The sequence below is a fragment of the Podarcis vaucheri genome (genome assembly GCF_965113315.1).
Source record: "Podarcis vaucheri genome assembly, chromosome: 12".
In the NCBI taxonomy this organism is placed as follows: Eukaryota; Metazoa; Chordata; class Lepidosauria; order Squamata; family Lacertidae; genus Podarcis; species Podarcis vaucheri.
The window spans coordinates 16150584-16162753 of NC_138750.1; the positions used below are offsets into that span (position 1 = coordinate 16150584).

The 12170-nt window shown below is 40.0% G+C and overlaps 1 protein-coding gene across 1 annotated transcript in view; it reads left to right on the forward strand.

Annotated features, from left to right (window-relative positions):
- The window catches only part of TOPBP1 (DNA topoisomerase II binding protein 1), a 29539-nt gene that overhangs the window by 15412 nt on the left and 1957 nt on the right, over window positions 1–12170 (forward strand). The window contains exons 15-26 of the mRNA XM_082193162.1: window positions 88–261; window positions 1033–1142; window positions 3166–3289; window positions 5275–5418; window positions 6388–6481; window positions 6826–7018; window positions 7505–7728; window positions 8865–9031; window positions 9707–9821; window positions 9975–10138; window positions 10785–10925; window positions 11306–11395. Coding sequence (XP_082049288.1) covers window positions 88–261; window positions 1033–1142; window positions 3166–3289; window positions 5275–5418; window positions 6388–6481; window positions 6826–7018; window positions 7505–7728; window positions 8865–9031; window positions 9707–9821; window positions 9975–10138; window positions 10785–10925; window positions 11306–11395 — 1740 coding nt within the window. The remainder of the gene's footprint in view (window positions 1–87; window positions 262–1032; window positions 1143–3165; window positions 3290–5274; window positions 5419–6387; window positions 6482–6825; window positions 7019–7504; window positions 7729–8864; window positions 9032–9706; window positions 9822–9974; window positions 10139–10784; window positions 10926–11305; window positions 11396–12170) is intronic.

Consider the following 12170-nt stretch of genomic DNA (forward strand, 5'->3'; position numbering starts at 1 on the left):
ACTTGTAAAACATTTTTATCGCATGAACATCCCTTTGAGCAGAGAACCTATGCACAGTTAAATGAGTGCATTTTAATTGCTTTTCAGGATGCGCTAGCAGCTTTGGAAACTCCAGGGAGCTCTAATCCACAAAAAAGAAAACTGAGTACTCCTCTTTCAGAAGTCATTGGCAGGAACTTAAAAGTGGCTTTGGCAAACAGCTCTCGGCAAGCAGCTGCTCTCACTGCAAGCCCTCAGTTGAAAGTTGCAACTCAACAAGTGGTAGGCTTGGGTTTTAGATTGATTGGGCATATATAGCATAAATTGGGTGCTGCTTGTTTGTACAGAAAGATTGGTTAAATGCAGCAGAATTCAAATTGCATTTGGAAGTAAGCATGGCTCAGTGGGGAGAGGAGGGATGTGACCATGGTTGTGTGTCAACTGGAAGAAGTGAAATTACACACGTTGGTTCTAATCTGCAAATCAGCCATGGGCTCCGCCTGTACTTCCTGAACATGTAGATGACCAATGTTGTCTCATTTGACATTGCCAATCACTTGTTATCAATAGGCAGTGGAAGGGGTCACCTCAATTTACTCCCACCCACCCCAAATCCTTTAACCCGCTCACATGTCCTTTTAAGATCAGTGGAAACAGTTGGTCTTGGCAAGTATCAACCACCCTCCATTCCAACCTGATAATTGCCACCTGCCTAACTTGTCTGAATTAATTTTAAGATGTATTTTAATTGATGTCTGTTTTTATGCATATTGTGTTGTTTTTATGATGTTAGCTGCTCTGAGCTTGGCCTTGGCTGGAGAGGGCGGGATACAAAAAAAAATATTATTATTATAATTATTAACAAATAATCAGTTCTGTCATAACTGGCACTACATTTCTAGAGATACCTTCATGAATTTGGTATTGCTGAACTATTGCATTGAAGGATAAAGGAAGGAGAATAACTTTTCTTTCATTGCATTACAAACAAAGTGAATTCACCCTTGAAAATGTGACCCTGAACTACATTTCTGCTAATTCTACTTTGAACAGGAAGAGGAGCCAAAGCCTCTAGCTGATGTTGTCATATGTGTGAGTAAGAAGCTCAGTAAAAAGCAGAGCGAGCTGAATGCCATTGCTGCTTCCCTTGGAGCAGATTACAGGTACGTGCAGTTAACAGAATTCTTCACTGATAAGACTTTGACATCTAGCTCTTGAAATTATTATAGTGATTCAAGTGCCTAAAATTTTCTAGTTGCTATACAAAGATAAAAAGCAGTAATGGTCCTGCCCTCAGGTTTACAGTCTAGTACACATACAGTGGTGCCTCGCAAGACGAAAAGAATCCGTTCTGTGATTCTCTTCGTCTAGCGGTTTTTTCGTCTTGCGAAGCAAGCCCATTGATGGATTAGCGGATTAGCGCTATTAGCGGCTTTTAGCGGCTTATCAGCTTATCGGATCAGCTGATAAGTGGCTTAGCGGCTTAGAAAAAGGGGGGGAGGGGGAAAAACCCGCAGGAACTCGCAAGACATTTTCGTCTTGCGAAGCAAGCCCATAGGAGATTCATTTTGCAAAGCACCTCCAAAACGGAAAACTCTTTCGTCTAGTGAGTTTTCCGTCTTGCGAGGCATTCGTCTTGCGGGGCACCACTGTAATTCAAAAAGGAAAATGGAGGGAGGAATTTGAGGGTAAGGCAATTTATTTCACTGGTCTGGTTCACAAGTCACACTGAACCATAGGTAAAATAAATTGTGGTTTTATGTGAATGAACAGTATGCTGGTGCATATTCCTCACCCCTGCTGCACTGGTGGAAAAACAGCCATTATCTGGCTTGTGTCATCCGAACCTTGGACTCATGGTTTGTTTCTAAACAAACCATGAGCAGAAGCTAAGGAAGAAGGAAACCTATAACTAGATCTAGGTTGAATAGAGATATCAGATTTACTGTATCTGAATGAAAATGGAGTATGATTTGGAACTCTGTAAAGAACTGTTCACTGAGCCTATCAATACAGAAAGCTCAGTATATACTATTATGGTGATATCTGACACTTGCTAGTCTTAATAAAATTCACGTAGATGCATGTTTCTGGTGTTGGAAGCCTTCAGCTATAAATGCCAATTTCTTACATATGTGGTGGGAATGCCAGATGACATGTGACTTTTAGAGACAAATAATTGGTGTTATATGGCTATGATTGGTATTAAGCTCTACGCTGATTTAATGGATAGGAGCTGATGTGTCAAAGAATATGAAATTTCTAATAACAAATTTATTAATTTTTTTTTAAAAAAAGTCTGGGTGTATAAGTGGAAAAACCCACAAACTCCAACTAGATGGGAATGATAGTGCAGAGAGGGACAAATTAATAGATATGATGCATATGAGAAGTGGTCGCATTCAGTATACTATATTTGTTGATAAGTGGCTGTGCCTTGTAAGTTATTGGAATCAATGCAATGGAAGCTTGAGACTTTCTGTGATTGTTTTGTGTAACTTGCAGACCATAAAACTTGCAGACCTGTAACTCATTTGAGAACCTATTTTCTAAAAGATTGAATAAATTAATTAAATTTGTTACAGTTTTTGAGTGTAACATATATGTAATATAACCCTGGGAAGGAGCCATTGCTCAGTGGTACAGCATCTACTTTGCATACAGACGGTCCCAGGTTCAGGCTCTGGCATTGGCTGGAAATATCTTCTGCCTGAACCCCAGAGTGCCATTGCTAGTAAACAGTAATGAGTTAATGGGTGAATATGTCTGATTCAGTATAAGGCAGCTTCCTCCGCTGCCTTAGAAAGATGTCCATCAAAATGTGACTATTAAATTTGAATTACCAGGTGGACATTTATTTTATGTTTCTGAAAAACAGATCATGGTTTTGAAGGATGATTTTAAATCACCATGTTTGTCGACTGATTGATTCTAAAAAAAAAATATTATTGGCATATTTACCATAGAAAATGATCAGCATCCCTGGTCTTCTCGGGGTGAGGCATGTGGACCCGCCTGCATGTGATAATGGTGGATGTTATTTCTAAGAGCTGTTCCAGTTTGGGGTGTGTACAGGTGTTAGTAATGTTGAGTTGGCATCATGATAACCACAAGTCACCCCGCCCCCCATTCCCAGAACTGGAAATCACTTAACGTGGAGTTTAACATGTCTTTCGTATCTTTTAGGTGGTGCTTTGATGAAACTGTAACTCATTTTATCTACCAAGGAAGGCAAAATGATAGTAACCGGGAATACAAATCTGCTAAAGAAAGGGGCATACATGTAGTGTCGGAACACTGGCTTTTGGAGGTATGGAGAAACAGGTTTTTCCTAACACAAGGATGGGGAAAGGGGAAGGTTGCACAACATGTCATTACTGACTTCTTTTTTTAATGTGAGTTGAATCTGTTTTAAAAATCGGGCATATATGGGGTGACAGCCTACATTAATCATATTAAGGCTAAAGTCAATTGATTTCAGTGAGCCTACTCTGAGTTTAGTTGGATATCATTCATAAGGAGTATTCTGGGCATGCCAGTCTACAAGCAATATAAGGCTATGCAATATAAGGGTTCAGCAAATAAAGTGCCATGTGTGCTACTTCTGTTTCATATATCTATAAATGTAGCTTGCCAATATTTGTGTGCTTACACTGCAGTTCTTCTAAGGTCCATCTGTATTTCAAAAGCTTGATTGTGTTTCAGCAAGACTTGTCACCTGCTGCTTGTATGCTACTCAGTATGTCGCTGAAGCACTGCACTAAAAGAGAATGAGGTGAAAGTGCTATTAAGTGAGAAACACAGCCTCTGAGTCAGCGGTTGCCAGTATGCCAGCCACCATATTTTGTTAGATTCAAAGTCTCATTGTCCCTTACTATTGGCTACGCTAGCTAGGGGCTGAGGACAGTTGGGAGCCCAGCATCTAGAGAGCACCACATTGGCAACTTGTACTCTTGAGTAATATACAGCGGAACCTCGTGTTATGTACTGTCCTCCTTACAAATGCTTCGGGTAATGAACTCCACTAACCTGGAAGTAGATGCCCCTAGTTGCGAACTTTGCCCCGGAATGCGAGCGGTAGTGGCACAGCAGCAGGAGGCCCCATTAGCGAAAGCACGCCTTGTGTTAAGAAAGGTTTCGGCTTAAGAACAGACCTCCAGAACGAATTAAGTTCACAACTGGAGGTCCCACTGTATTTGTGATTTTAAGGGCAGTGCTGTTTCCATTGGTGTGGCAGTACTAAGTAGCCAATGACTGGTGTAGGACCAAAAAGGAAATAATAGAAGACCCTGCAAAGTAGCAGCCAGAAATACATACACTGTAAACAGCACATTTTCCTGGATATCTATTCCTCTACCATTCAGCCCTTCAGTTCATTTCCTGTCTTTCTTTCAGCTCTCCAAAGTGTATTTGTCTTCCAACTCAGGTGTCTCTCATCTGTCTTGTCTTCTGTCCTTAGTTACTTGTGTGGCTCCCAGTTTGAGTTCCCCCACTCATCTATCCTCTGGCTCCATTGCCCTGGATAGGCTTTTCCTTTTATTTTAAAGCCTCTGTTTATCACTTAATTACTATCATTTTTAAGTGGCGTGCAGGCAACGCACAATTTACGCTAAGGTTATGTTTCACACTTCTGTGCATGCAACTGAAATTGCTTATTTTGGGAGCACCCTGGTGAGTCCTCCTGGCTCGCGAGGAGACCTTCCCCAGAGCCCAAAGAGGACATCCTCTTTGGGCTCTGGGGACGGTTTTCTTGCAAGCCAGAGGCGTAGCGGGGCTTTGCTGAGGCCTCCCGCCTGACAGCTGATGTACAGGGTAGAGCAGCAGCCGCCACTGCCACTTCCCCACATGTCAACTGTGCAAGCCGCGCTGTCCCTGCAACTCGTGTGACTTGCGCAGCTGAGGTGTGATGAAGCAGTGGCTGCTGATGCTTCTCTAACCCACATGTCAGCTGTTAGGTGGGAGGCCTTCGCAAAGCCTCACTGTGTCTTGCGAAGAGACCCTCCCCAGAGGGTCCCACCTCTCCCCCCCCCCAATCTCTGGTAACAGAGAATAAACATTTCATGCATCCAGTGAAACAGTTTCTAGTTCATGGAAGCTTATTCCGCAGCAAAATTTTTAATTTTAAAGGTGCCACAGAATTGTTTGTTTTACCAGCAAAGTAACATTTTTGAGGAACATATTTATTCTTGGCTGGGCAGAAAAAGAAATGTTTCCTTAACAAAAATAAAATAAAATTGCTCACTTCCTTGCTCTACGTTTGTAGCATTAATTCCTCTCCCTACTAACTCTTTCCAGAGTGCACAAGAATATAAACGGCTGCCTGAATCTCTCTATCCTTACACATATAACCCTAAAATGAGTTTGAATATTAGTGGTATTCAAGATGACAGATTCTCAGATCGGCTAGATTCATCTGAAAAAACAGGGAAGGAAGACGAGGTATGGTAGATGCAATTTGTGTGTGTATGTTTTAAAATCATTATGGTAACCTTAACCTGGATGAATAAATAACATAACAGTGAATGGCTTTCTGCAATTGTTTTCACTTAGATTATGCTAATTCTGTAATCTAATAAATGCCGAAAGTTTCAATTTATTGTAGATATGGCAGTTAGTGTTCACAACATTATGAAAGTAAAAGGACTAAACTATTTGACTGCTATATGACCACATTCAGCTACTTGGAGGAAAGGCCAGAGCTTAATGGCAGAATATCTGTGGTGCATGTAGGTCAGCCCCTGCATCTCCAGGTAGGCTTGGGAAACATCCCTGGAGATCTGCTGTCAGTGTAGACCACAAGTGGGGACCCTCCATATGTTGTTTGCCTTCAACTTCACTGTCTCCCCAGTTAGAATGGCCAGTGTTCAGGGGACATAGAAGTTTCAGCCCAGGCACATTTGGGGTGCCATTGGTTCCCCATTCCTAGTGTAGACAATACAGTGGTACCTCGGGTTACGGACGCTTCAGGTTACAAAACCCCGCTAACCCAGAAATAGTATCTCGGGTTAAGAACTTTGCTTCAAGATGAGAACAGAAATCGCATGGCAGCAGTGGGAGGCCCCATTAGCTAAAGTGGTACCTCAGGTTAAGAACAGTTTCAGGTTAAGAACGGACCTCCAGAACGAATTACGTTCTTAACCCGAGGTACCACTGTACTGAACGAGGTGAGCCATTGGTCTGACTTGGTATAAGGCAACTTCCTGTGTTAATGTCATAGTGACAATCTGGAAGTAGATTTACTTTTGTTGGACTGTTGAATATTTTTGTTAGGTTTATTAGTAAAGTTTGTATACAGTTCTCCTTGCATCAATAATGAACACAGGACAAATTGCCATACTTTTTCTGTTCTGAGATATGACTTGTGTAAGACCTGAACATCAACTGTTTCAGAAAATGTCATTGGATGCTAAAATGTCATTGGATGCTAATGATATAGAAGATGTTGCTATGGATCAAGTGACTGAGGCAGTTTCTGTCGAAAAAGAAAATGCATCAAAAGGAGGTAACTGTTTGTTTGCATTATTGTATTGTTTGGCGTCTACCATCCGTTTTTGCCATATGCTGAAGACGCACTTCTTTACGCAGACCTTTTGGAACCCACCCTGTTCTTGTGATTGTAATCTGTTTTTAATGTTGTATTTTTAATTTGTGTGACCCACCCCTGGGACCTTAGGATGAGGGGCAGAATTTTCAGTGAGTTCTTGAAATGTACGGAATATGGAGGGGCAAAGTATGCGTAACTAATAAGCAGTGAAGAAGGGGCCCACATGGCTTTTATTACATGGCATTTGACATATTTTAAGTAGAAAGAGCTGTTATTTATTTACATTTCTTTTGAACCTCCAGTTTTAACACAGACACTGGAAATGAGGGAGAACTTTCAAAGGCAGCTACAGGAAATCATGACTGCAACATCACTAGCAAAGTTTCAAGGACAAAGAAAATCTTTGTCTAGGAACGGCTTTGACAATTCTCCGACAACTCCAGATGGCCCTCGTTCTGTTCGTAACGGCCGTAGCCGAGTCTTGGAAGCCCTAAGGTACTATGTGACATTTTGAACACATCTTGAATTTCTGGGCTACCATCCTAGGAAGCTACGCATAGGCAGCCAGAGGTGTCTTCTGAGGTTTTTGCTGCAGCTGCTTGTGTGACTGAATGACAAATTTCTAAACAGAAAAGTGACTTGTCTGATCAGCTGCGCAAGTGTCTGCAACAGAAACTTTAAATGCCCAGCTGTGAATGCAGTTCTCCCATGCTACTGCACAGGAGACTAACTTATCCCATTGACTGCATTGTAACCTAAGTCCAGCTAACCTAAGCTTGTTCTAATCCAATATGTTTCATTACTGTTGCACAAGGTTAGGGAACCTGTGACTCTGCAGATGTTGCTGGACTTCAAACTGCCAACAACTCCAGAAAAGCATAGCTGAAAACCAGGGCCAGAGGTTTTCCAACTCTGCTGTACAGAGATCTCTGTATGCTTATTAAAGCAGTGCACATCCTCATTGTTCATTTTGGTCCTTAGGCAGTCACACCAGGTAGCAATGGATGTCAACACAGAGCCATCACAGAGTGAACAGATTATTTGGGATGACCCCACTGCAAGAGAAGAGCGGGCAAGGCTTGCTAGTAACCTTCAGTGGCCCAGCAGCCCCTCACAGTGTTCTGAACAAATTCAACCTATTGCAGTAAACGCTGGAGACCTCTCGCTCACAAAATCCTTTACCGATACGGAAATTGCTGAAATGGGTAAGAAGAGAAAACAGTGTGATTGAGTTGAAATAGCTGGTTTTCATGGTTAAAAAAATTCCCTGGATTTTGCTCACTTAAGACTGTAGATGTGTAGTTGTATTATTGAAGGTTTCCCTGTTTTTGTTTTGTTTTTAAATGCTGCGTGTCTGGGGGGAAGTCTAGGTTAGAATTAAGCTCAGGCATATTTTCTATATATAATGAAGATTTCCTTTGTATAGTGGAGTCCTCAGTCATGTGAGTCCCCACCACTGGTACAATGATAAGAATTCATAAACAGTTTTACCATCTGATGTACAATTATTATTTTTTGCTAGGCCCAATCTAATAGTTACACAGTTTTGTTTCTACCAGGAATTGTGTATTCCAGTGTAGTTTGTTGTCAGCTAACTATATACTTGCTTTGTGTCAGAGGATACCAATGATGATCCATTTAAAAAACAACCCCTTGCTTTTTTTATTCATGTATATTTGAAACACCTTCCTCACACCAAATATTTAGGGGTAGGAAGGAATTGAGAAATTGGCCTTAAGGATGTGTCTGGAACAGAATATGGGGGCAAAGGAAAGGTTGAAGCTGTCTTAGGTATCCAGGGATAGAAGGAGGGCTTGATTAACCAAATGTTCACATGATAGAATTATGAATAAGAGATTTTTTTTATACTTTGTATGGTTTATGTGGCACTTCAGAAGCATTAAGGATACATGATAATTTTGTTCTACAGTCTCTTCTCATGTGTAGGCAAACACAGGCGACTCCCGATTTAGGCGCATCTGAATGATGTGTGATCACGCACACTCGTGTGGCACTGAACCAAAAAGTAGCCCTAAAACATCATAAAAAGGGGTGGAGCGGGCTTACATGGGCTCTACCGACACAAATGGGGGTCTGGAATGGAACCCCTGTGTAAAACAAGGATTTCCTGTAAGTTTAGGCTGCAGTCTTGATCATTTATAGGCTATTTAAATCAACAGGGTTACATGTTTTGGATTGTAGCTGCCACTTTTGAAGGTTCTGATTTAAATAATACATTATTTTTTTCTCTCCTTTTCATTTTCTGCTTGGCTTCCTTTGAGAACTGTTCAGTTTTATATTTGCCTGCTTTAGTGATTTGATGGGGTTTTTTTCTTTGTAGAAATTGATGAACCTGCAAAAACAGATTGGGTTGAGGTCCCAAAGCTTCCAGGCTGTAGAAATCCAGAAATCCCTGTGAAAGAAGATAGTCTGATCCCAACTCCGCTGGCTCCTGCCATTGCCTTTCCTTTGGCAAATCCTGCTGTGGCTCCTCAGCCAAAAACAAATGTATGCCTTATGACAGCATGCTGATTCATATATTAATATTTGCATTGAGAAGTTGTACTCCAGTGTTCGTTTGAACTTTCATTTGAAGTTGGTAGTAGTTTAATATTAACATACAGATAATAGATTGCAGCAGACATTAATCATTTTATCCCTGTGGCTTCTTGGCAATTACTTTAAATCCCATATGCAACCTGTTTTTCCTGCCAGCTCAAGAATAATGGAGAGGTTTAAGGAAATAGGAAGTACCTGTGATTTGTTCTGTTAAAATAATTTCATTATTGGGACTAGGAGTTCAGGAATGATTTCAAGGGTCTGACATATTGGTTGAAATATCTGGAGGTATTTAATTTCATGTAGTGCTTGTTGACTTTGTGCTACCTGCTAAATTACTGTATAATGCATATTTCATATAGATAGACTTCAGCTCTGATACATTCAGCTATACTTGATCAGAATAAATAGCTTCTACTGTATACCTTGCCATTTAGTAGAGACTCGGGCAAAGATATCGAATGATTTTTTAAAATAACAAATATGTAACTCAAGTCTCTTTAGGGGCTTATCATACAGGTTTTTAAAAAAATGTGACTGAATTAAATGGATAATGGGACAAACTGCTGGGAATCAATGACATCTTTTTGTCCTTTCCTCTTTCCCCCAAACTTACCGTTTCAGGTCATTAGAGTAGACCAAATGACTGCTGAAGAACCAAAAAAAGAGTACAGATTCCAGCTGTCTTCTGTTCGCCCTCAGGCACGGATTGATTATTACCATATGATTGAAGAGCTGGGTAAGAAATCGGTGACCAGAGCATATCGGAGCTCCATCTGCTGGTGGTGGTTGTTGTTGTTGTGTTACAAAACACCTCATCACTTTCTATGTCTGACCTTCCCCTAGTAGGAATTGCTTGTAAAAATAACTATATTTAAAATCCATTCTTTAGGTGGAGTGGTGCTTGAGAAGCAGTGCTTTGACCCTAGGTGTACCCACACAATAGTGGGGCACCCTATTGGCAATGAGAAATTCTTGGCATCAATGGCAGCTGGAAAGTGGGTACTTCATTGTTCCTACCTGGATGCATGCAGAACAGTACAATGCTTTCTACCGGTACGGCATACCTTTAAGTAAATTTTAGTCTGTTTTAAAAACTCTTTTAGTGTTGTATTTGTTTTTGTTTTTAAATGTGTAACCTGCTTTTCCCCACATCTGTGTCAGCAGCTTACAAAATGAAAACATACGATATACAAAATTCAAAACTTAAATATCAGAGATTAAAACATCAGAACACCATTCATGGTGCAAAGCCATAAAGGAAGCTGATATAATTTACAAAAGCAGCATGTGATCAGAAAGCAAATGATGTGGTCAATTTGCTGAAGCTGAGTAGGTCTGGGTCTGGGCAGTGTCTAGATGGGAAACTGTACATATTCTGCCTTGAGTTCCATGGAATAGAGGCAGGGATATACATGAGGGGAAAACAATGAACCGAAATCTTGCCTCACCGCAATGTTTTAAATGACTGAATCCCACTTTAATTAGCTACTCCATGGATTTAAGCTGAGAATTCATTATTTAGGTTGAGTGGTGCTTGAACTTGGGTAATTAAAAAAAATATCTCAAAGGGCACCCAGTGTAAATGTTACATGTATTTTAATTGTTTATAAAATACTGTATAGGTTTCTTGTTTTTGGGATTTTTCTTGTTTCATGTTGTTGACTGAATTGCAGTGAATAAGAGACTTTCCACCCATTAGGAGGAAGATTTTGAATGGGGAAGTAATTCCATACTCAGTGCTGCATCTGAAATAACTGAATCCCAGAGGAATTTAGCAGTTGCAGCAATGAGGTGGAGGAAAATAATACAAAGACGGCGAGAGGAAGCTGGCATTACTGAGGTATTTTTCCTGAGGAGTAGTGTGTTTTTTGAAAGTAGCTCTCAGCTTTTTATTTATTTATTGATTGACACTTTGTGGCTGTAAAGAGAGATGCAATTCATTTTATTTAATTTTTTAAAATTGAAAATATTCCTTTCCTGAACAAAATAAAATAGAAACAAAAAGTGAATAAAGAAATAAAAAGGTATGTTATATCACTATATATTCAAGAGATGTACTTCAGTGTAGTAAAACAGCATTCTGACTTACTAACGTTAAGCATTCTAACTTGTTAAACTACTTTTAGAAAATGTGTTGCTAAACTTGCTTTAAAAATTTGTAGCATTTTATAAGTATGTGTTCATGTGTATATACACATATTAATAGCTCTATCTTTGTAGGGCGCATTTCAGGGTTGGAAAGTTATTTTGAATGTTGACCCAGCCAAGGAAGCAGGCTTCAAACGTCTTATAGAGTCAGGTGGAGCAAAGGTATGTATTCTGTTCATTTGCCAGTATTGATGCCAGTGGGTGTTGAATTGCTGCTTTCTGCATAAGAACATAGTATCTTAAAATTTCTTATTAGATCAGAATGATGAATTGTTCCAAAGCAAGGAACTGGTTGTGTCACCAGAAACTTTTTGTCCTGTGATGCAACACACATCCATTAAGCGTACTCCAATGTTATTTTTCCATTAATTTCAGTTAAAAGTATTGTAGTGTCTATTGTTCCAGATCCACTTGGGGGCGGGAGGAGAAATCAATCAGTATTTTTGTTTTACAAATAAGTATTATGTAAAAATTGAGCAAATAATTTAGGCAGGTGCGGGGAACCTTCGGCCTTCCTGATGTTGCTGAACTACAATTCCCATCATCACTATCCATGGCCATGCTCACTGGGGCTGATGAGAGTTGTTCAGTAACATCTGGAGGGTTAAAGGGTTATTCACACCTCTCTCCAGCTACTTAAACACAAACGTGTGTGTGTGGAGTTATCTATAACGACAATGGTTATTTTACCAACCTTTTTTCTATTTCAATCTCTCCAAGTTCATGTAACTAACAAAATGGCAAGAGATCTTTAAAAAAGTATTTGAAATAATAATAAACCAAGACTTAAAGCTAATATACTCATGATGGGGGGAAATGGAGGTTTGTTTGTGCCAAATTTGCAATTGTATTATATGTACAAACTCATATATGTATATGAGGGAGGAAATGGAAGAAACCATTGCAGAAAATGAGGTGGGGGAATAGAGCTAATAAA